The sequence below is a fragment of the Vidua macroura genome, chromosome 10 (genome assembly GCF_024509145.1).
Source record: "Vidua macroura isolate BioBank_ID:100142 chromosome 10, ASM2450914v1, whole genome shotgun sequence".
Classification (NCBI taxonomy): Eukaryota; Metazoa; Chordata; class Aves; order Passeriformes; family Viduidae; genus Vidua; species Vidua macroura.
In genome coordinates, this window is record NC_071580.1 from 4,625,443 (window position 1) to 4,647,152 (window position 21,710).

General features: G+C 45.7%; 1 protein-coding gene across 2 annotated transcripts in view; it reads right to left on the reverse strand.

The window, feature by feature from the left end:
- Positions 1-21,710, reverse strand: part of PLD1 (phospholipase D1) — a 62,149-nt gene that overhangs the window by 31,880 nt on the left and 8,559 nt on the right. For both annotated transcript variants that reach the window (XM_053986239.1, XM_053986238.1), the window contains exons 2-10: positions 12,940-13,125; positions 12,480-12,607; positions 12,037-12,182; positions 11,188-11,296; positions 9,704-9,769; positions 4,137-4,195; positions 3,515-3,607; positions 948-1,100; positions 98-247 (exon numbers count right to left, since the gene is read on the reverse strand). In XM_053986239.1, the coding sequence (XP_053842214.1) occupies positions 98-247; positions 948-1,100; positions 3,515-3,607; positions 4,137-4,195; positions 9,704-9,769; positions 11,188-11,296; positions 12,037-12,182; positions 12,480-12,607; positions 12,940-13,093 (1,058 nt within the window). In that variant the 5' untranslated portion in view covers positions 13,094-13,125. The remainder of the gene's footprint in view (positions 1-97; positions 248-947; positions 1,101-3,514; positions 3,608-4,136; positions 4,196-9,703; positions 9,770-11,187; positions 11,297-12,036; positions 12,183-12,479; positions 12,608-12,939; positions 13,126-21,710) is intronic.

Genomic DNA, 21,710 nt, shown 5'->3' on the forward strand with positions numbered 1-21,710 from the left:
TGCATTTTCTTTAGTTATCACCAGTCCCCACAGCTACCAAAGGCTACCAGCTCTGTTGAGCAGAGGTGCTGAGGCCAGGCAGGTAACAGGCACTCACCACTTGGCCAGGGTGTTCTCCTGCACGGCCGCGTAGGAGCCGAAGCGATGCTCCGTCAGAAAGTCCTTGCCGTGTTTCCGGATGAACTCGTCTATGCCCTGCCTCCACCACTGGGCATGTCTGTAGCTGTTACACTTCAGAATCAGTGACCTGTAAGAACACACAAAGCACAGGGCAGGAGGCTGAAGCCATTTCCCTTTAATTGGGCTGCTCCTCGCTGCCTGTCCATGTTGGTAAGTGCATCTGTACCAGTCATATTTTATTTACGCAAAAAGTAGGGACGTCGCTGTTTTGTTTGCCAAAGAACGCACAGCACTGAGCTGCTCTGAGTGACTAACAGTATTGCACTGCCAAGCATAAAAAACCCACCCATGTTTAAATTATTAGCACAGCTTAACTTGGAGTTGGAGCCAGCTAATGTTGTATTTTTTAAGAGATGAATTTATACTGTATGCTAACATAAAAACATTAAATATCTCTTTATCCCCCACTAGCATGTCTTTTGAGCAATACTCCATTGGGATGCAGGAGAAAACATCCCTGCTTGCAGCTTAAAGAGAACAGAGTGCCTAAAAAATTACCTAAGCAATTGCTGCCAAACCAGACTGTGCAACTCAGCATGCACCGTGCCCCCAGGCCCCAGCAATAACCACAGGGATGGACAAACAGAAGCTCCAAATGCCTCATTAAGGCATGGGAAATAATCAGCATTAGGGCCAAATCCTCAGCAGGTCTGAGCACACCAACAGCAGCCACCCAGGTTTGTTAACCCCTCCTGCAGAGCAGCATCGATTTCTCCTTAAAAAAGCAAAAGCAAACTAAAAAGGGATAAACAAAGTTGTTTTCTTACCTGGAGAGATTGTCGATCTGCAAACCGTATTTTGTTTCTGTTTCTTTCTGGCCTATCTTGATGCTGAATTCCTTATCGACCAGCAGGACAAAGGAAATGGCTCCTGAATCAGGCTTCATGTACATCAGGAATGAGTCCTTCACCACCAGCCACCTGCACAGACACAGCAACCACGTCACCTGGATTTCGCACCCATGCCAAGCCTCAAAATGTGAGCCACAAAAAGAGTTAATAAAATGGGAAAGTGCTTCTTCAAAACACATGCAAATCATTTATCTGGGAAATCTACTAAATGATAAAAATTATTCTCAGGAACTAGACTGGGGGTGGTTTTCTAGAGCAGAAAAGTGTCTATTTTATGAACTTGGGTAATGAGTTTTAATTCAATATAGGACTTTTAGAGATATGTATATAACTCCTTTTTACAGGAGTCTTTAAAAATACAGGTTCCCTTGTTAAACAGAACCCATGAGAACCTCCCTGGTCATAAACTTCTAAGCATGAGGCAAGGTGCAACAAGCATTCCTCCATCCCTGATTTTTATTCAGCTTGTATGCTATATGGGAGTTATTTGACATTTCTTACATTAATTCTGATGCTAGGATCACTTTCACTCCTATCAAAATATATGAACAAGGCATTTTGGAAAGCTTTTATTGCCAAGCAACAGGCACCCTGTTAGAAACACATGAGGAGGGATGACCGTCAGGTTTCACATAAATACTGTAGCCTGAAGGCAACTCTGGGAAAAAACACATTTTTTACTGTGAATGACATTTCTAATTTTTTCTCCCTCTGCAGCGTAGCTGGGGTAACCAGCCCCCTCTGTCCCACACAGGTCTCCATCACCAGACCTTTGCTTCATTCTTCTGCACACTCAGAAGCACGCAAAGCAGCACAAAACACTGCAAAAATCTGTTCATTCTTGTATCTTTAGTAACAGCCTCAGCTCCTCATCTACTTCCCATATTTTTTTATTAGATCCCGTAGGTTTTTTTTCCTTGCTTTCAGGGCCCTGAAAGAGTTACCCAGCATCAGCTCTCATTTGGTGCCAAAATACCTCCCATCTCTATTTGGCCTATAATTTCACTCTTAAACATCCCACGGGGTATATTTCCAAACACTCTCCTTCTGTGTTTCCCAGGCAGCTCTACATGCCTGAGGAGTCCTGCCTGTGCCCAGTCACAGCTTCATGCCACTATCCTCCTCCAGGTCCTAAAATCCTTCCTTTAATAACTCTCTCTGGGAAATATTAATGTTATTTGCTGATTTATTGATGCATAAACTATCAGTCCCAGTGGGCCAAGATGGGAATTTAGTGTCTCACTTGTGATATTCTGTACACAATCCCACTCAAACACTTCTCCCACCCCCCTTCTAGGCTCTAAAGAAAAATGGAGATCCATCAGAGCTGGGTGTGCTACTGTCCCCACTACAGCTTGAGCTCTGGACAACACAAGAAAGGGTTAACTGGGGAGTATCAGGAGGAAAAGGCATTTTTCCATTAAAAAAACAAGAATTGGTGATGATTTAATGATTTGACCTGAAGGAAGGTCACATCTTTTTCTCCCTGTACCCTCATTATAGAGATCTTCTGTAAACCTAAATTAAGAAATGTTGGAAAGAAATAGGACCTTTTCTTCACAAGAATGCAGAAAGGTTTTGTTGGAAAACTGAACAATTAAAGATAAAACTAATAACAGTCCATGGGTGATGCTAAAATCCAAAGGTGCATAATGCCTGGGGAAGCTCCATCGACTAAGAAATTGTTGCTGTAAGGCAATGCTGTATGGGCTATTTGGATTTTGAAATGGAAAGATTTGCCTGGGAAGGGCATGCTCCAGGAAATACACCCTGCATTTTTTGGAGACTGGCTGGTACCTCAGGTACTCCCCCACAGCACACATCTCCCTGTGCTGCAGCCCCAGGCAACACAGAGACCTAACACAGAGAGTAAAGGGATGGGAACAGCAAATTATGTCTGTCTGCAGCAGGAAGGGACATGGGAACAGGAGAAAATATTGGGATTCAATATCTACACTAATCAGCAAGAGGCAATGTATTTAATGCCAAGGTTAATTGCACCAAACAGCTCCTTAGAGCTGCAGGTCACATCTGATTTAATCCTGCCCTGAAGCAGTCCAAAGAGTGTTTCAATTAATTGGTTTTCATTTTGTAAATTGAGGAAGGGAAGCTCAGAAGGCCAGGCTGAAATCTGTCTGGGGCAGGTCACCAGGCACATTCCCTCCCAAAGGCACAGAGCCACCTGTGCTCCTGCAGCAGGGAAAGCTGGGCACAGTCTGGGATTTCTGTCAGCTCTAGGAAATCCCAGATTTTCTCTGGAGTAACATGTCCCTTCTGTGAACTCCAAAGGAGAAAAAAAACCCCACCACACAGAAGGGTGAGGCAGGGAATAGCCCACAGGCCCTTCCAACCTGAAAATCTGTGGCTTTCGTAAAAATAGCAAGATTCTCTCCGACAGATTTTTTTGGGAGAAAGAGACAAATGGGGATTTTTGTGTGCCCAGGGAGCACGTGGCATCCCCACCTCTGCCACCCCAGCAGTACCTTTTGGACCAGCGGTAGCACATCCTCCCTTGGCCACAGCAGTTGAGGCCAGGAATGCGGTGGCCCCCGGAGCGCTTCATGATGAACCCTTCTCTGCAAGGACAGGAACAGGGTCAGGGTGAGGGATGGGGCTCACCTGGAGCTGCAGGGGGGATTTGGAGGGGGTGCTTTGCTTGCTGAACCCCCGGCCCTTGTGCCTAGGGCTGCCTCTCCAACTGTGCCCAAGCAGCCTCTGTGCTGTGCCCTAAAAACTGGATGAAGGGCAAAAATTACCCCCCCCCCCCCCCCCGCCCAAAAAAAAGAAAATAATGGAGTTTTAAGAAGCACAAGGTCCCACTTTATAAAACAGGAAGCAGAAAATTAAGTGGCTCAACAGGGAGGGCTGCAGGGAGGGAGGGGTGAAAACCCCAAAAGCTCTGTCTCATAAAGCAGCCCACTCTCAAAATCATTTCTCCAAATTGTAGCATTTCTGTCTAAACAGTAATAATTTTTCATATCTAGATGGCAAAATATTCCCCAGTCAGTTCGTGCTGAGAAAGGAAAGCTATTAATTTTAACAGTATTTATGTATAAAGCCATGCTCTTAGTGAATCATAACTCACAAAGACAGCTCACAACTCACATGCCCTTTGGTCCCAGGTCGTGGATGAATGACAACTGGCTTACTCCAACAAACTCCATCTGGGAAAGAAAAAGAGATTCCCCCATCTTTATAACCCTGAAATCCACAACATTTTTTGCTTTATATAAGTGACTTGCCATAAAGACCTACAGAACATCCAGAACAGATATTATCCACCGTCACTTAAGCATCTCCAAGAAAACCAAGGAAAGTATTTTGATTGAGTTTTCTGTTTGTTTATTTTAGATGTACTTTGGAAAACACATTTCAGGACAATTAAGCTCAAATACATCACAGGGACTCCCTGGTATTCTCCCTTTTAGATCTTTGGCTGAAAAAGGACTCAAGTTTGACACTGCTCAGGAGTCTGTGTGATCTTGGATGGCTACCTGAATAATCTCCTCCCTCCAGAGACCCTCAAAGAAAGACTGCAAAGGAAATGAGGATACATGCCTGGAGCAGGGAGCACCCTTTGAGCCCCCTACCCCATGGAGACACCACAGGAAGGTTCAGCCCCACAATCCATGAGCATCCTCCAAGGCCACTGCAGCAGGTCAGTGCTGAACACACATCATTGCCCACCTGGTTCCAGGACCCAAAAAGCCACAGGAAAACCACAGTGGGGTAGGAGAACAGTAAGTTCAAACCCCAAAGTCAAGAAACCTGCCTCCTGCTTCAGCAGGGGTTGCAGGGAACATAACAGTGAGCAAAGCCGGTGAGAAAGCTCAGCACGATTACATTCACCTCTAAAAATAGGACACTGGGCAATTTTGACCGAGCAGGCTTTTCTTGGCACAGCAGGACATTCCTGGCAGTCTGCTGGTTATTAGCCCTGGGCCCCTTTAGCAGGGAGAAATTCTCCCAGGGTGTCCTGTGCAGGACAGGGCTGGGGCAGGCACAGCCCTGGGAAGGAGTCGCCTTGCACAGCAGAACCCTGTCTGCACCTAATTTATTGTCACAGCAAGTTGTCCAAGTGCAGAAAGGTGCTAAGGGCAGGTGTCACTGTCCCTCTGGCCAGGCAGCAAGCCAGAGGGAACCTCTCACAGCACATTTTGGCAATGAACCCTGCTGGGGCTGCAGTCCAGGGCTCAGCCCATGCTCCTGATTGGAATGGGGACAGGAGGCAGCCTCTGTACCAGCTTTAGGATATGCTACCCATACCCACAGCAACTCCAAGAAAAGGCTTTCTCTTCTCCAGGAAAGGGCCACTGTCATCTCTCTTTGGCAAACCAGCCTCAGGGTCCTCATCAGCAAAATCCAATTTTGCACAGGAATTACATGGGTGGACCCCTAAGCCTCAATGACATTTTCAGACACTAAGTATAACAAAAAAGTATCAGTAAATTTGGGGTCAAAGTCTGTCTTGCCATTATGATGAGGTTAGCACAGGCTCCCTTCCCAATACCATCATTTTTTTCCCAGAAAACAGCGGTAGGACTGAAGATCCTTCCATCTCCTCATGCTCAGCTGCTCCTGGGATCTTCCCAAACTTCTCATATCAGCCAAGGCCATGAAGAAGAACAAAAGACACTACTGCTTTCCTCTGAGTATCTCAAGGACATAAAGTAACCTCTACTCAGCTGAGGCAATTTTAATGCTTTGATTTTAAGGTGATTTCAGCCTGTTTTCAGAAAGTGGTTAAAACAAGTAATTCCATGCTATTTTACCAACCATCTTGCTCTCTCTGTTCTCCCTAAGTGTTCTGGAAGAGCACCAGGTGTGACCAATGAATGTTTCAGCTGTTTCTGCAGTGACACTTAGGTGGGAAGTGCCTGAAAAAATCCAGTGTATCTTACAAGCCCTTATCAGAGATCCCAAGCAAATTCTCAGGCCAGTTCTTTGTCTGGATCCCATTTTAACTTCATGGCATTTCATATCAGACAAATCAGAAACCCAGACATCTCTCTCACAGTGGGCATATACACAAAAAAACCAGAAATGTCAAAACCCTTTGAAAATGCTGGCTGGAACCAGAAAGCTGGCAGGAATTTGAGGAGCACTGCATGCAGAGAAATAATGGTCCTCAAAGAAACAAAAAGAAAAACCAAGAAGAAAAATTACTTGCAGAAACAGAACTACCACTACATAAAAGAGAAGCAAAGATTGTCTGGCAGAACAGCAACCTCCTCTTCAGCCAAGCAGTCTCTGGAACAGCAATGACAGGAGCCCATCCAACACATTGATCAAGCGTTGGTATGTAAAAAAAAAAAAACTTAAATAAATTCCTGCAGTTAGAAGGAAAATTCCTCAGCGTAGCGCAAAACATCTGATGGAATGATTTATTGTTACAATTAGCTATTTTTACTGTCACAGTGCCTCATCTGAGGTGCTCATCATTCACAGAGAGGCTGGGAGAGGCAGGCAGGGCAGCCAGGAGCTTTCATCTCCGTCACATCGGAATTCCTGCGCTGCCCAGCTGCCTCCCTGGGATCTGGCATCCCACTCTGGTTTCAGAGAGACCCGCAGCAGGATGGTTTTGGTATGAGATATGGGCCTGGAGAATGCAGCTTCAATGACATTGTTGTGGCAGACAGGCATGATGGGCTGCAGGAGGACAGGCTACGGAAGGTGGAGGACCAGGTGCAAGGTGTTCAAACCATCCTGTCTTGCCAGCAATGTGGAACATGAATGATTTATTTAAGTAAAAATTTCACAGAGCATCTGCATTTCAGAAAGGATTCAGCTTCTCCATGCTGTATTTTTTCATTTTGACTCTTGCTCTTTATTTAGCGGGTTCAGAAATGCATCAAAAGCTGATTAGCACTGGTCACTAGCCATAACGTGGAATTACACACTCTTCAGAAAGATATTGTTCAGCACAATTTCTTACATACACACAAAAAAAATTTGCTTATACAAAACACACATCAAAAGAAACCCTAAATGTGCTGCATTTCAAGTGTAATAGCTTGAAATATTGGTGGGTTGGGTGGGGACCTCCACAAAGGTCTGCAGATCCAAGCACTGTATCAGAGGCAAACCAGGGGCCTCTCTCAGTTCTCAGCTGTTCTTAATTAAGATGAGGTTTTTACTCTCTCTAAAGTTCATACAAAACATTACACACACAAAAGTCCAATTAATAAATTTTTTAAACAGAATCCAATTAAGCCTCAACATTTTGAGGCTATATTCCTCCACATTTTCAGGGAAAAAAAGTGTGAACAGTTAACACACTGAGATTCCCACAACATTCATTTTAATCGTAATTGTCTTAAAGCTCTTCAGCCCAAAAGTACTATAAAAAGGTTTTGGAAAGAAGAAGAAGACACGAGATTTAATCACATAAATAATTTTAAAAAATATATTAAATATAAAAAGCTAGACGATGTACAACCTCTCCAATGCCATGTAGTCACTGTGGACCTGATCCTTAACCCAACCAGTGACTTCAGGTCTGCAAAACCACAAGCCTGACTTGCAGGCTCGACTGTTGAAGTGCATGGCACATCCTCCAGACAGTGTATAAAGCACTTTGCTCTCACTGGCAAATAATAAATTGACCACAAATGCAAAAATAAAAAAAGTAAAAAAAGCAAATTCATTAAATTGTGCAGCTCAGATGTAAAAAACATCTCCTCAGAGATGCTACTGACCTAAGCAGGCTCTTCACAATGACAAGGGTTACACTCCAGGCAGGTCTCAACTTGCCTTTGCAACTCCATGCCTGATTTAACAGAGTTCCTGATTTTAAAAAAGTCCTCAGTGCATGGATTTGATGAGAGGAGCACAGAGGAGTCCAAATGTGCTCCAAGATTAAGACAGTTACAGCATTTGTCAGCATCCGGGCAAAAGACTTCTCAACCACAGGAAGAGCAAAGCCCTCATTTTGTTCTCAGGAGGACAAATACAGTTTCAGGGAAAGTGCCAGAAATCTTCATTTAGTCTCGTCTGAGAATGGTGGGGGTGTTTGGGTGCTGTTTTAAAGGAAGCACTTCCTTCCCTGTGCTTTCTTCCAGCATCGCCTGCAGGACCCGTGCTGCCACCACGGGCAGCAAATCCTCCCTGAACACTTCTCTGTGGCCAAATCCAGTGAAAGCCAACAATAAACTGAGAATTTATGTGCAAAAGGGACATCTGGCTCCAGGGGCTGGGGACAGAAGGGTGATTCAGCGCAGGAGGGAGCACCCCACAGCTGCCTGGGAAGGCAAGGCCGCCCATCTCCTCTCCCAGCCCCCACTGTGCAGCCTGTCTCAAACCGCAGCCTGGCCAAAGCATCACCCACGTTCTCATAGGAGCAGAAACATTCCAAAATATTTTAAAAAGGCAACGCCTGCCTAAAAGTGACAAGATGGATCCACACTGTAAAATAACTCTCCCCCGCTCTGCATATGCTACTGATCAAAATTGCCAAGTTATCCCAGTCTTGCTTCTAGAACAAAAGATGACTCTTTTCCACATGCAGACTAACACAGCTCTTCACTGCATTGAAATTAAGCTCCACAGCCTGTCCCCTAAAGGAGCACTCTAAGGAATGCAGCTTCCTCAGCCTCAGCCTGAAGATTTCCTGCCATCCAGAGCACAATGGCCAATCCCAATGGGAACTTGGTCCCATGGAACAAGCACTGCTCAACACTGAGCTCTGCAAGAGAACACACACAGTTTTTAAGTTTTTATACACAACATCCAGCTATGAGCTGCCCAACATCTCTACACAACGGAAATCCTGCAAAATAGAAGATACCTAACAACAGCAAAAGTGGAAGAGAAGTTCCTGCTACAGAAATCCAAAGTTCAGTCTGTATTTTTGGCTTGTTTGAAAACCAGGTGTTCCCAGCTATCAATCTGTGCTCAGAAATGTCACTAAACTTGGCAGCTACTCAGTGCATGCATCAGATTTTGCTGGTAATACAAAAGATGAAGTAACACAGTCATTATGGAGCCGAAAAAAGGGGAAATAAATTACCATCCCCAAGAGATGCCACACCTGCAGCTGACAGGTGAGGGCTTCTGAAGAAACATTCGAGGATGAATTTCAAAAGAAATGTTTTTCCTTAAAATAGGCCTGAAGCTGGATTTGACATCTCTCCTCATTTCAAACAGTGTTGACTCGGGGAAATAAGCCAACTACCATCTCCCTTTGGAACTGACAAAATACTCATTCACCTCTCTGGGTATACCACACACACAAACTCAACATCACTAATGTCCAGGGAAACTGCACAGAATAGAAAGCTGAGACAAATCTGCACCCAGAACCACACAAAAAGCCCAGACTGAAGGAGCAATTACAAATATGGTTTGGACTCCAATTTTTTAAGTATTTAAAACCGTAACTGCAGAGTCTGCAGAATTAAACAGAATCTCACTACATCATACATGTACAACCAGCTGCTGGACTGAACCAGCTTGAGGAGGTTATCACTGTGCTGTACCAGCAACCTCTAACACTGAGTCATTCCTTTGGTTTTAATCATATTACATCTGTGTTGGAGAAATCAGCTAAGCCAAAATGCTCACAAAACAGCTGTAAAATGTTTCTTGCAGAAGCTGCATGTTTTCTTCCAAGGAATTCAGCATTTGTAAAGCGAATATTCTTTAGACAATTAAGCAAATTAATTTCTACTTACTGTTCCATGGTAGTTCCTGTACATTGGCATTTTCAGGATATTTGTCAAGTAATCCTCCAGCTGTTTCTACAATTAAAATGTTGAAACTTTAGATAGGATATGGAGGTTTTTCTTGAAAATTCCTGTAATCCAACTGCTTGGCATTAGGAAACAATCAAGAAATCAGATCCACTTTTCAGTTTGAGTGGATAAATAAATCCATTATTATGTGCTCACAGGATATCATAACTCAGCACCATAAACAGTTTGGTCATAGGTTGTTTACTTATCATAGTTCTCTGTTTGTACCTTCCACCAGCAGACGTGTTCTGTGGCAGGGTCACTTTGGAGGTCAACTTTTGTGACTGAGATAAAGTTTCAGAACCATTTTAAGTACCAAATCAGGCCCCATTGTTTCTGACCCACAGGAATCAGTTTTGTGAGAAAACAGGCTCAGAGGCAACTGAGAGAGCCTGTTTAACCAGAACAAAAGGTTCATGTAGTGACAGACACAGGGACCATGCTGTCCTGTCCAAAGGACACAGAGAGAGCAGTGGCTGGGCCTGTCCTCCCCAGCCAGGAGGGGAGAAGAGAAGAAACCATTATGGGAGAAGCAATCTCTTTCCATCCTCATTGTAAAAGGGAAAAGAAAAAATTAGACTATCTGGGCATGGGAAACTGGGCAGAGTCCTACAGGACACAAAGCAAACTGAAAGGAAACATGAGCTAAAAAAATAAAAAGCATCTATACAACAGTTTTATTCCTCTTTTAAACCCACATCTCTCTCCTCAAACTTCCCACACATCAGAGAAGCTGTGAACAGCAGGGTTTCTGCATGGCACAGCCACAAGACACAATCCTTTAATCCTTTGGGCCTTGAAGTTCCAGTGGCACAAAGCCCAGGGAGAGAGGGAGGGAGAAGCAGAAAGAGAACGACAAGCACAGCCTGAACAAACATGGGGTTTTTAACTTGCGAGCAGCAAAGCTGCAATGAAGAGGTAGGAAGACATCCACCCTCTCCATGGAAGGGCCCATCTGTTAACATCTGATGAAGTTACACAGAACACGTGTGCCTGGGCTAAAATTACCCACTTCAGCATCAATAGCCTGACTGTCATCTCCTCTTTCAGAGGGGGACGGCACTGAAATCTCTCAGATTTTGATGGCCACGGGGCTGCCTCCATCACTTGCCTCTGAAAACTGCCTTCTCTATCTTTAAATCAGAGCAGGTGGGAAGAGGGGAACCACCACTCCCAGCATCATGGTGTTCAGCAACTGCAGAGGAAAGCTTTGCCTGCATGAACCCCAGGAGCAGCATCCTCATCATTGCACAGCAGAGAATCTGGCATTAAAGCTGGGCTTGTCAAAGCCAAACTTTGTCAAGCAAAATACTGTAACGATACCAAACAAGCGTTTTGATAGTGGGTGGCTTTGCAAGCAACCTGCCAGGCTTCTCTGCACCTCAGAGCATCCCTCTGGCCCCCAGAGTGAGATGGGCACTTACCCTCCTGCTGGAGAAGTGCTCCTCCCGCACCGTGCTCTCTGCGGTGTGCGGCAGACTCGGCATCTGCCTCTGCTCTCCCCTTTTGATGGATTGTCTTCTCACCGTGTGACTGGAAGGAAAAGCACAACCCAACATCAAGTCTCAGTGCTGCAAGTGTCTGTATGCCTCAACACATAACCCCTCTGCTGCAATGCCTTTATTTTTTCTATCTGAGAAGCCAGCTCCAAGTGTCTTACAAACTGAAACACAACACAGAAGTATCAGTTTGATTTCTGAAGGCCAGCTTTTGGTCTCATAAGGAAAAGGAGCCTACATCCTATTTTTAGGGCATTATGTTCCTCCAGCTCTTAACCCCTCATACTTTTACCTTTCCTATCATATCCCAACATTTCTCTACATCAGAAGGCTCTCACACACCTACACCACTTCTCTTCACACTTCTTTTTCCTTTCCTCTCATATTTCCAGCCATCCCAAGCACCAAGGCCAGCCGGGACCCCCATACCTCCCACCTCCTGCCCACACTGTCAGAAAGCCACAAAGCTCTAGCAATTTCTATTAGCATTATCATAACCCTTCCCCAAGTTCAAGGCAAATCCAGCTCAAAAGCTGATGACCCAGGAGACGTTTTCTGCGTCAGCAGAGAGATGTTTGCATCGCTTAGATTCTGGCTGCCCATCACATAGATTAAATACTTTTATTATAGCTGCTAAATATTCATGGAGACTGAATTCCTCTGCCCTCTCCTCCTTACAGCAAAGCAAATAGGACCAGTGAAGCCAAATAGATATGATAATAAAACAGATGACATCTCCCAAAGCCCACTGTGTCCACAGGGACGCACACTCACCTCCTGGTGGGGATAGGGATGCGCACGAAGGCTTTGTACCTCAGCAGCTCCCTGTGAAACTCCTGGAAGTGCTTGAACTTCCTTTTCACGTGCCAGACAAACTCTCCATGGGTCAGCTCGATGGTGTAAACATTGGGGCTTGGTACCTGCAGGGGAGAACATCACCACATGGGATGCAAGTTTTGAAATAAGCCATTTTCCTGCAGCTGCTCATCTAAAGAGCCTTTATTCGGCTTTACTTAAGGATTATTGTGTCTCTCAATTTCTTGTTCTGCTTTATTAGGTTTTATAAATAGACAGATAACCTTCTCTCCTAAGCATTTTCTGAGACACAGTCATCGCTGCTTCCTCAGCCCATCAACAAGCAAGCGCAAAATTAAGGCACAAACAGCATTTTAAATACAATTCTACAGAAATCAAACAAAATCTTGGGAAGTTCTGACCTTCTTAGTGGAAGTAAAGCGTTCAACTTCCAACACACGCACTCGGACAGGACATCCTGTGAGGTACGTCTGCGTGCCCGGCTCTTTGAACCCATGGGTGTGGTAGATGGCAGAGAAGGGAATGCACACTGCAAGGACCACAAACCCCACAAAACTGTTAGCTCAACAGCCTTGTAACAATCGGGGCATGAAAGGCAGCAGACAGCAATGCTTTAACTTGGGAGCATTTATACAGCAGCATTAATTTCAGCAAAAGAGAGCGATTTTTATTAAGGAGAGCTCAAAGACAAGGTTACACAGAAGGGACTTGACTTGAGGAGCTCAAGTATTAAGAGCCTCCTGGTTCTAAATCAGGGTCAGTGCTGGGCTTGGCAAAACCCCTGAGGCTGTAGCCTACCTGCCAACAGGTTGTTAAAACCCAGGCAGGACATGGGATGAGAGCAAACGGCTGTCAACTCACCGGTGCCTTTGGGGTCAGTGAGCACCTCTGAGTCCACCTCCTCCCCCTCCACATGGAGCTCCCTGGTGTCCAGGCTCTCGATGATGTTGCTCATGTCTGCAGCGAGCTTCTTCAGCGTGGATGTGGCTGCATGGCTTTCTGCTCTCAGAGACATCTCAGGGGCCTGCGCTCAGGAGCCGCGGGGCGCTGGGGAGAGACAGGGCAGAGCTGTCACCACTTTCTCTGCAACACAGGGCTGAGGGAAACCACTGGCAATGCATGGACACATCTTCCTTCCATCCCTTTACACACATTCATCCCAACTATCCCCACCCTACACACCCAATGGCAAAGGTTCAGCTATAAAGCTACAAACCATATCATTGCCCGGCCACATCCCAGACTTAATTCACCTGGTGCTGAGTTTCCCAGGTCAGGCTACATGAAAGAAAAGCTCACTCAGAAAATCAGTAGGAGTTTTTGCTAGATGTTCTTCCTTTGAGTGAAGTAGTGCTAGAAACTCCTGGCATTATTAAGATTGCCTCTATTTCTGTGCACCTTACACAACTGCCTGTAGTGTCTGCATGCCTTGTGCTCCCCCAAGGCTTCATCCTCTCAGCAGGCTCAAAAGTTACAGCTCTAAAGGTTCCTCTTTGGGGTCAGGAGCATCCTGACCCCCACAGAAAGCCTGGGATCAACAAGGTGGAGCCAACATCTTCTGTGCTCACCCCTCCAACATCCCAGGTGTCTGTAGGGAACCAGCCCACTGTCCCTTAGTGATGGGGACACGGCCAGGGAAAAGGCTGCAGCCTGCTCAGGGCACTCAGGCAGTGGCACTTAGAGGTATTTGGGCACTGGTGACTACAGCACTTCCCACCTTTATTCCCACCCATCCATTCCAGGAGCCTGAGTCACGAGAAAAATGGGGAAGGAAGAAGCAAAAAAAATAAGGAAACAAAAGTAAATCGATATATGAGGTATGGCCACTGACACTAGCACAAGCCTTCTCTGCTCATGAGTATTTGCAAACCCTCTTCCTCCTCCAGGCTCTGCATCTCACCATGGGGCTGTGGAGCTGGCTGCTGGCCCCTGCACACAGCCAGGCTCCAGCTTCTGGCCATCTCCCTGATGATGATAAAAAGTCCCTTCAATCTTTGTCCTGCTCTGCAATAAATGTCACAGCTCGACAGCTACACTGAAAAAATATGGATGGGACAAACTGGCAACATTTTACAGAAGCCAATACAAGGATGCCCATTTATCCTTGTGGAAGCTGTCACATTGTGTTAAAGAATGATTTTTCCAAAAAAGTGTGACATTTCTGATGTTAAGATCTGCAAAGAACACTGTGCAATTATTCTTGAGTGAGCTCCACAACAAGAGCTGGGTATGCCGTAACTTGGAAATAATTTAACATTTTAATAAATCATGTGTTTAGCTGCTTTTGAAAGAACATTCTTTATTATTGTTTCCTCTTGAAATAAGTCCATTATTTCATTACTACATAGGGCTGATACCATGTATGCCTAAAAACATGCTAGAAGCAGCTGCCTTCAGAAAAAAAATCCATTTGCACACAGACTTGAATCAAGAAAAACTGGGTCAATCTCTTCTCTTATACCAAAGTAAATGTAGAACCAATAGCTTCATCTTGGGAGTGAGTTCTCCAAGGACCTGGGTGGCTCTGTCACCTTCCACCAGGGGCAGGAAAAGCCACCAGAGCACAAAAGGCTTTAGGACCAGACCAGGGGAATCACTGGGCCCCCAGGTCACTTCAAGAGACCTGCATGAATAATTCAAATATAAACACACGTGGGTACGTCCTTTCCCAGTGATACACTGAACTTTGGGGCAACATCCTGGTTTCAGCTGGGATAGAGTTAATTTTCTTATTAGCTGGTACCGTGTTGTGTTTTGGATTTAGGACCAGAAGAATGTTGATAACACACTGATGTTTGAGTTGTTGCTAAGTCCTGCTTCCCCTAATTCAAGGACTTCCCAGTTTCCAATGCTCTGACAATGAGGAGGTGCACAAAAAGCTGTGGGGCAGCATGGCCAGGACAGCTGACCCAAAGTGGCCAAAGGGATATTCCACTCTACAGGACACCATTCCCAGGATATCAGCTGGGGAAATTGGCTGGGGGGTGCCAGCTGCTGCTGGGGGCTGGGCACTGGTCAGGGGACGGTGAGCAATTGCTGTATCATGAATTACTTCTTTCCACCAGTGTTATTCCCCTTTCATGACAATTATTACTGTATTTTATTTAGTTTCCATTATGAAACTGTTCTCACCCCACTGATGCCACCCTACCCAGCCCGTGCAGCCTCTCTGCAGCAGGAATTTGGCACTGGCACTGCTCCACACCTCCCTTGTCACCACTTCATGGAAAGCCAGTTCTCCCTCTTGGAAGCTTTACACTTTTCCTATTCTAAAAAAGTACTGCAGGGACCTTCAATTATTCAGAGAGCATAAGGTACATTTTCATTTGTTTGGAGTGAAGTCATTCCACCTGATATAGACTGGCTTGGGATGTTTGATTTTCTCCCTGGAAAGCAGGCATACATAAACAGCATTCCCAAGGGAGGCCATGCTACCAGGCTTTCCGAAATAACCCTGGGGATAGCAGAAGGGAGCCCAGGGCCTCACTCTGCACTAATACATACATTAAAATCCTATTTCCTACTCAGTTTCCTACTCAGCACTTCATGCAAAGATTTTTTTTTTGTGTATTTCTAGCTGGGAATAAAGCAGCATCTTGCTTTGTATTTCTGTCTGCATTCACATTTAGAAACAAAACCGAATTTGTTTTTTTTTTCTCCATTAGAAGATGCCTTTACTTCATGGAAACTTAATGCCCTTTCCAAAGAAGTTTTCCATGGTCAAAGAGAACATAAGCCCAAACACACTCTGGACGTGCCATGCCAGCAATTACACATGAAGGAAACCAGCAGACAAATACCACATCAACAGGGCTGGAGGAAGAGCAACAGAGGGGACTCAACAGAGAGAGGAGATGCTCATCCTCCCTCCTCCTCCTTCTCTCCTCCCCATCGTGCCAGGTACAGCTGGGCTCTTTGTCAGATTAATTGACACAGTTGGTTAATGGATAAACAATTAACCAGTGTATGCAATGATTATTTCCAAGGGACCACAGCAGGGCTCCATAACTCAGGATTTTTATTTTTTTTTAAGCTGAAGCTGTTTTCACAGCTGGCACAGACAAATCCTGCAATAAAGAAGAGTCCAAAGTCAGATGGACTGAGTGAGTCCCAGCAGCAAGATTCCCTCCATCGAGATTAGAGCCAAATTTTGGGGTTGAGAAGGAAAATGTGACTTGCCCGTGGCCCTGTCAACAGCCCCATGAGCCTGGGCAGTGGCCACGCTTCCCTGTCACAGCTGGCTGCTGCAGAGCCAGGGGATACAGGGCAAACCCAGAGCTGGGCAGGGCAGATGGCACTGGGGTCAGCTGGAAAGACAGGACATACCACACCCCTCTGAAAGCTTTGCCAAATTGCTTTACAGAGCTCTGCTCCATAAGAGCTATTTAAACTCTTGGGCAGAGTTTCCATATGGACACTCTGCATTCCCATGGGCAAGCTGAGGAATGCCTGGGTTAATCTGCAACAGACTGGGTGCAAACAGGCACCAGACACGGATATCCAGGATTTTACCATAAATCAGGCAGGCTACACCAAGAAGGCCCTGTCTGTCCAGTGCCACTCACTGCTTGCACTGCTGATGGACTACAGAAGGGAATTATAAACCTCTGATACTGAACTCAAGTGATACCAGCAAATCACAGGAGACTGCAAATAACAGGATGAAACTTCAGAGAAATAAGTGCTGCATTTCAGCATTCAGCTGTTGCCATTCAAGATAGAAAATAAACAGTGTGTTTTTTAAAGGAAAATAAACCCAAACAACCAAAAGAGAAAAAGCAGGGTCTGACTGAGTCAAGAACCAGCAATCCGAACAAAGGCAAAATCTGTGCCAAGATGAACAAACAGGACTATTGCCTGTGAGCCAGGAAGGAAGAGATGATGAAGAACACAGGAAAACTCAGACCTAAAGCATGTGACCTGTGAGAACAGTCTCAATACTGAGAGAAGGCAGAGAAATGTGATAGCAGACTGCAGCCCTGCAGAAGGTTGCTGTGATCAGGGTGGACAAGGGAGAAGTGCTCTGAATGAGAATCACAGAATGGTTTAGGTTGGAAAGGATCTCAAAGATCATCCAGTTCTAACCCCCAGCCATGGGCAGGGAAATCTTCCATTATCCCAGGTTGCTCCAAGCCCCCTCCAACCTAGCCTTGAACATTTCCAGGGATGGGGCATCCACAGCTTCTCTGGACAACCAATGACTCAGCACCCTCAAAGGCAGGAATTTGTTCCCAATATCTAATCTAAACCTACTCTCTCTTAGACCAGTTTCACTGCTGGTCTGAATCAGAGACTATGGAGAAAGCCCTATCTAATTGCAAAGACATGGCACTGCCTGAGGAGGAGTTTGCAGAACCCCAGGGCTGAGGAAGGCAGAGGAACAGTTGGACCCCAGCACCCACACCCCAAACCTGCTGCTGGGGCAGCCAGGAGCTGGTGTGGCAACCTGTGTTTGAACAGAGGGAAGGTGCTGCTCTGGCTTTATCGGGCTCAAAGTCTGCCTGGGCAAATGCAGCAAGAAGGAAAACACAATGAAAAGACTCAGCAGTAAAGGAAAACCTTGGGAAAAAAAGAACAGATAGGGAAAACAGGAGATGATTAAAAACTGGAAGAGTTTTACATACTACAAACCCTATAAAGACAGCTGACACTGCCTTTGTCCAACTCAGTTCTCATATTAATTACTTCCTCTTGAAGCACCACTTAAGCTCTCTGCCTTCTGTCCCAGGCTGTTCCCACTGCACATGACCCCCAACCTCTTGAACTAGTAAAATATATACACTGGAAATAATGACTGCACCAAGAATCAGCCAAGATTTCAACTGCAGGGCCAATGACTAAAAAAATACAAAATAACTATACTAATCCCTGAGACCTTGTAAATATACTGCAAACCTGTAGCTCCATGCTGCAACTTTGCAAGCCCGATATCTACTCGTTATTTGCCATTTTGGTTATGCTTTAACCCCAAGTTATTACTTCAGGGATCATATGACCATCTCAGACTTCACTAAAGAAAATTTTTTTCTACTTGTTGCACAGGACAACAAAAGCACAGCTTTAAAGGCGTGGAAACTGGAAGGCAGAAAACACATATTTTTGTAAATATTCATGAACAGTTCTGTGTTTTGAAGACACTGACGTCCTGATGTGAAAATGTATGCAGCTGATAATAGCACAGACTACCTAAAACTTGGTCAGCCTAAGTTTATTCTGTATCGTGGCAGATCTGAAACAAGCTCAGATAATTACAGCTCCTTAATGAGGTTCCGATGCTGAAAAGGACCACACGAAGCTATGAAACCCAGAAGAACTTCATTTGGAAAAAATGAGAAGCAGAGAAAATACATCCAGGAAAAACAGACATTTCCTGCTAATGCCTCCCAGGGTTTGATGCTGTCTCAACTCATCCCTATGGTGAGAAACACTATAATCCCTGAAAATTATCTCATTCCTGTTCTCATGACATCTCTCTCAGTACAGTGACCTTTTGGCAGGGGCTGTGACAAGTGACCTCTCTTCCCATACTTGGTTTTCTCCTGCAGGCAGTGCCCATGGTGGGACACACAAAAACCTCCCAGGCTGCCTGGAGCAGAACAGACAGGCTCAGGCCAAAACTGGGCAGTGAAATGGGGTCACTAAACACCAAACAAACAAAACAAAGCCCAAAGAATCTGAGCCTTGAATTCTCTCTCTCTCCTCCTGCTGCTGCCAGGAGCCTGGGTGGAATAAGGGCACCAAGAACCCAAATGAAATTCCAAGGAATTCCCATGTACGATGCCCTCAACAGCTTTTTGTTCTGTCTAGTGGTGGTGAATCTTTCATGCATGTAAATATTTCCTAATTCATCCCATTTTAAACCTAAAATTAGCTTTGGACCACTCTGTGTTGGGGAAATACTCTCATTTAGTAAGAGCCATTTCTGAGGAGTTCTCCTCCAGGAGAAGCTGGGCTTGCCAGCACCCCAGATTTATGCCCTGGTACACCTTCCTTCCACAGCTCTGGGCAGAGGTCAGCCCTCCATCACAGTTAGGAAGTGTTCCCTGTGCTCAGGATGCCTGCCAGCACCTGCAAAGAGCATCCTGCTTTTCCGGCCCAGGAAAAATCGCCATACTCACACCAAGCAAAATAGACACTGATTTTATTTTTCCCTCAATATTTAATCAAAAATACAGGGCTCTTGTAGGTAGCATGTTACATTTCCTAAGTATGAAACTAAAAGACAGAAGGGTTGAAAAATGCTCAGCAATGCCTTAACCCTGTTCTTCAGTTCAGTACATGGAAAACACGCAGCCAGAGGAGCCAACAGCCAGCAACAGCAAATGCAGACGCCTCCTGAAAATCTGCCCTTCTGGATGCTCATAATGCAGGGGCAGTGCAAAAGGATTAGAGTTTGTTTTTTAAAACACACAAAAAAGTCCTTGAATAAGAACCAAAGCATTGCTCCTACCCTGGAAAGATCTGGAGCTGGAGAACTGAAATAAAAATCCAGATCAACAATAGACACATTAAAACATCATCCAGACCTAATTTGCTTATCTTTACTCCAATCTTAATAAAACCAAAATATTTTAAAATATTGTTTCCAAAACAATTATTCCCACAAAGTGCCCACATTTAATAGCAATACCTCTAAAAGCAGAAACCAATTAGTGCTTCCTGCAGCCCAGTTCCCTGGCTCTGCATTATTGATTTCCACAGTCCTTGCCACGTGAGGCTTATTGCCAAGCCACAGCCTGCCCACAGGAACAGCAAAGTCACAGGAATCCACACAGCCTGTTTGTAACAGGGCACGAGATGCTTCAAGGCTGGGATGGCCTGGAAATAACAGGTTCACCTTTGGAAGTCCCTGTTGCACTAGCCACACTGAGCAAAGCCCGTTCTGCCCCTGCACATGGCTCTGCAGCATCCATCCCACAGCACTTGTGCTACAGAAAAGGACACAGAAAAGCCAGGCAGGTCAAGGGAAAGGATGAGGTAAGGCACTGGTGACTAAGCCACGGCTTCAGCCAGAAAGCCCCTCCGTGCTGGTTTGTCCCCACACCCAGGCCCAGCCTAAGCGTCAGGCACCTCCCAAGGACTCGTTTCATTTGCTTTACAGAACAGTAAAGGGAAAACATAAACATCCTCAGATGGGCAGCGCCTGATCTCATGCTGATGTACTGGTTGCTGTGGCTCCATCTCCAGCAGCACCCCAGGAGCACCATCCCTGCTCCCTGGGCTGCCATAGGAAGTGCAGCCTCCCCAGGAAGCTGATCATTAGGTGTTTATTGGTAATTAAGGCTGGCCCTACACATACTAATTCATCACCTTGTTTTGGATTGCTCAGGCATGGACAAAAGTGTTTAAGCACAGCACACACACCTGGGGCTGTGCATCCTTCAGGGATCACCACCAGTCCTGCACTCCCTGATGTGGTCCATGGGAAACACCCTGCAGCCCTAAACCCAGGAGCACTGCACATAACACCCCTGAAAACCAGGACAGGGGATGCCCAGAGCCTCTGGAACCTGGTTACTCACCCCCACATACCCACTAGCACTATAACTGCATGCAGGCAAAGGGAACCAGGTGACAGCACCTTGGGGATCGGCTCCATCTCAGCATCCCCAAGCCACACATCCAAGAGGCAACAGAGTGGTCAATAGAGTCCTGGGCTGATGGAAAAGAGGGGGAAAACTGCCTGCTGCAAAGAGCAAACAGCAGGAAGGCCAAAGCATACAGCACTTCTGGGCACTGACAGACACACAGAGCTTGGCACAAGACAGAACTCACAAAAGCCTCATAAAATCCTAAAAGCAAGGAGCTAACCAAAGTGATGGTGTAATGCACAGGACTCTTAGAGTGACCATCTCCATGAGGATCAGGGATAACAGGGACCACCACAATGCTCACAGGATGATACGCATGGCTGCAGCTCTTATCTGAACACATCACACAAATACAGCACATATTTTTGTGACCTAAATGTATAGATATCTATAGGGCTGATGTCCTGTACATCACTCAACACTATTCTGGTATCTCCCAGTGCCACGTGTACTCCAGCAACCGCCACCTGCCAAGCCACATTTCCGCAGGGAATTCCGGCAGCTCGGAGACAAGCGGGCATGCTGGCAGGCAGCCCAACACCTCCATCCCTCCCTTCCTTCCTCCCACAGTGAGGTTAGGTGGCAGCTGATAAATGCAAACACAGACCTTCACGTATCTCCTACCAGCCAAGCTAATTCCAGGGAAAGCACTGCAGCCTGTGCTCGGGAGGGATTCAGCAACTGCAACAGGATCTCAGCCCTGCACGGGCACTGGCTCCTGGCAGCAGCTCTAGATCACGGCAAAGAGCACAGGGATGTGTCAGGAGGTCATGTCACCATTCCTGCTGCCACCCTGCTGCTGACTGAACTGTTCCCATTAAGTGGGAACATGACTTTTCTTTCTCCTTCTGCTTTTTTCCATGTGAAAACACAGAGAGGTGATTTTGTTGACCCTTTGCGTGACCTACTCAAAGAAATGAGAAATTCCCGTGGGTATCACAGCAACAAGGAGTAGCAGATTTAGACCGTGTATTTTTACTAATAGTTCAACTAAAAGTTTAACACTTCAATAAAATGCTGTTTCTATTGTCTTGACTTTTG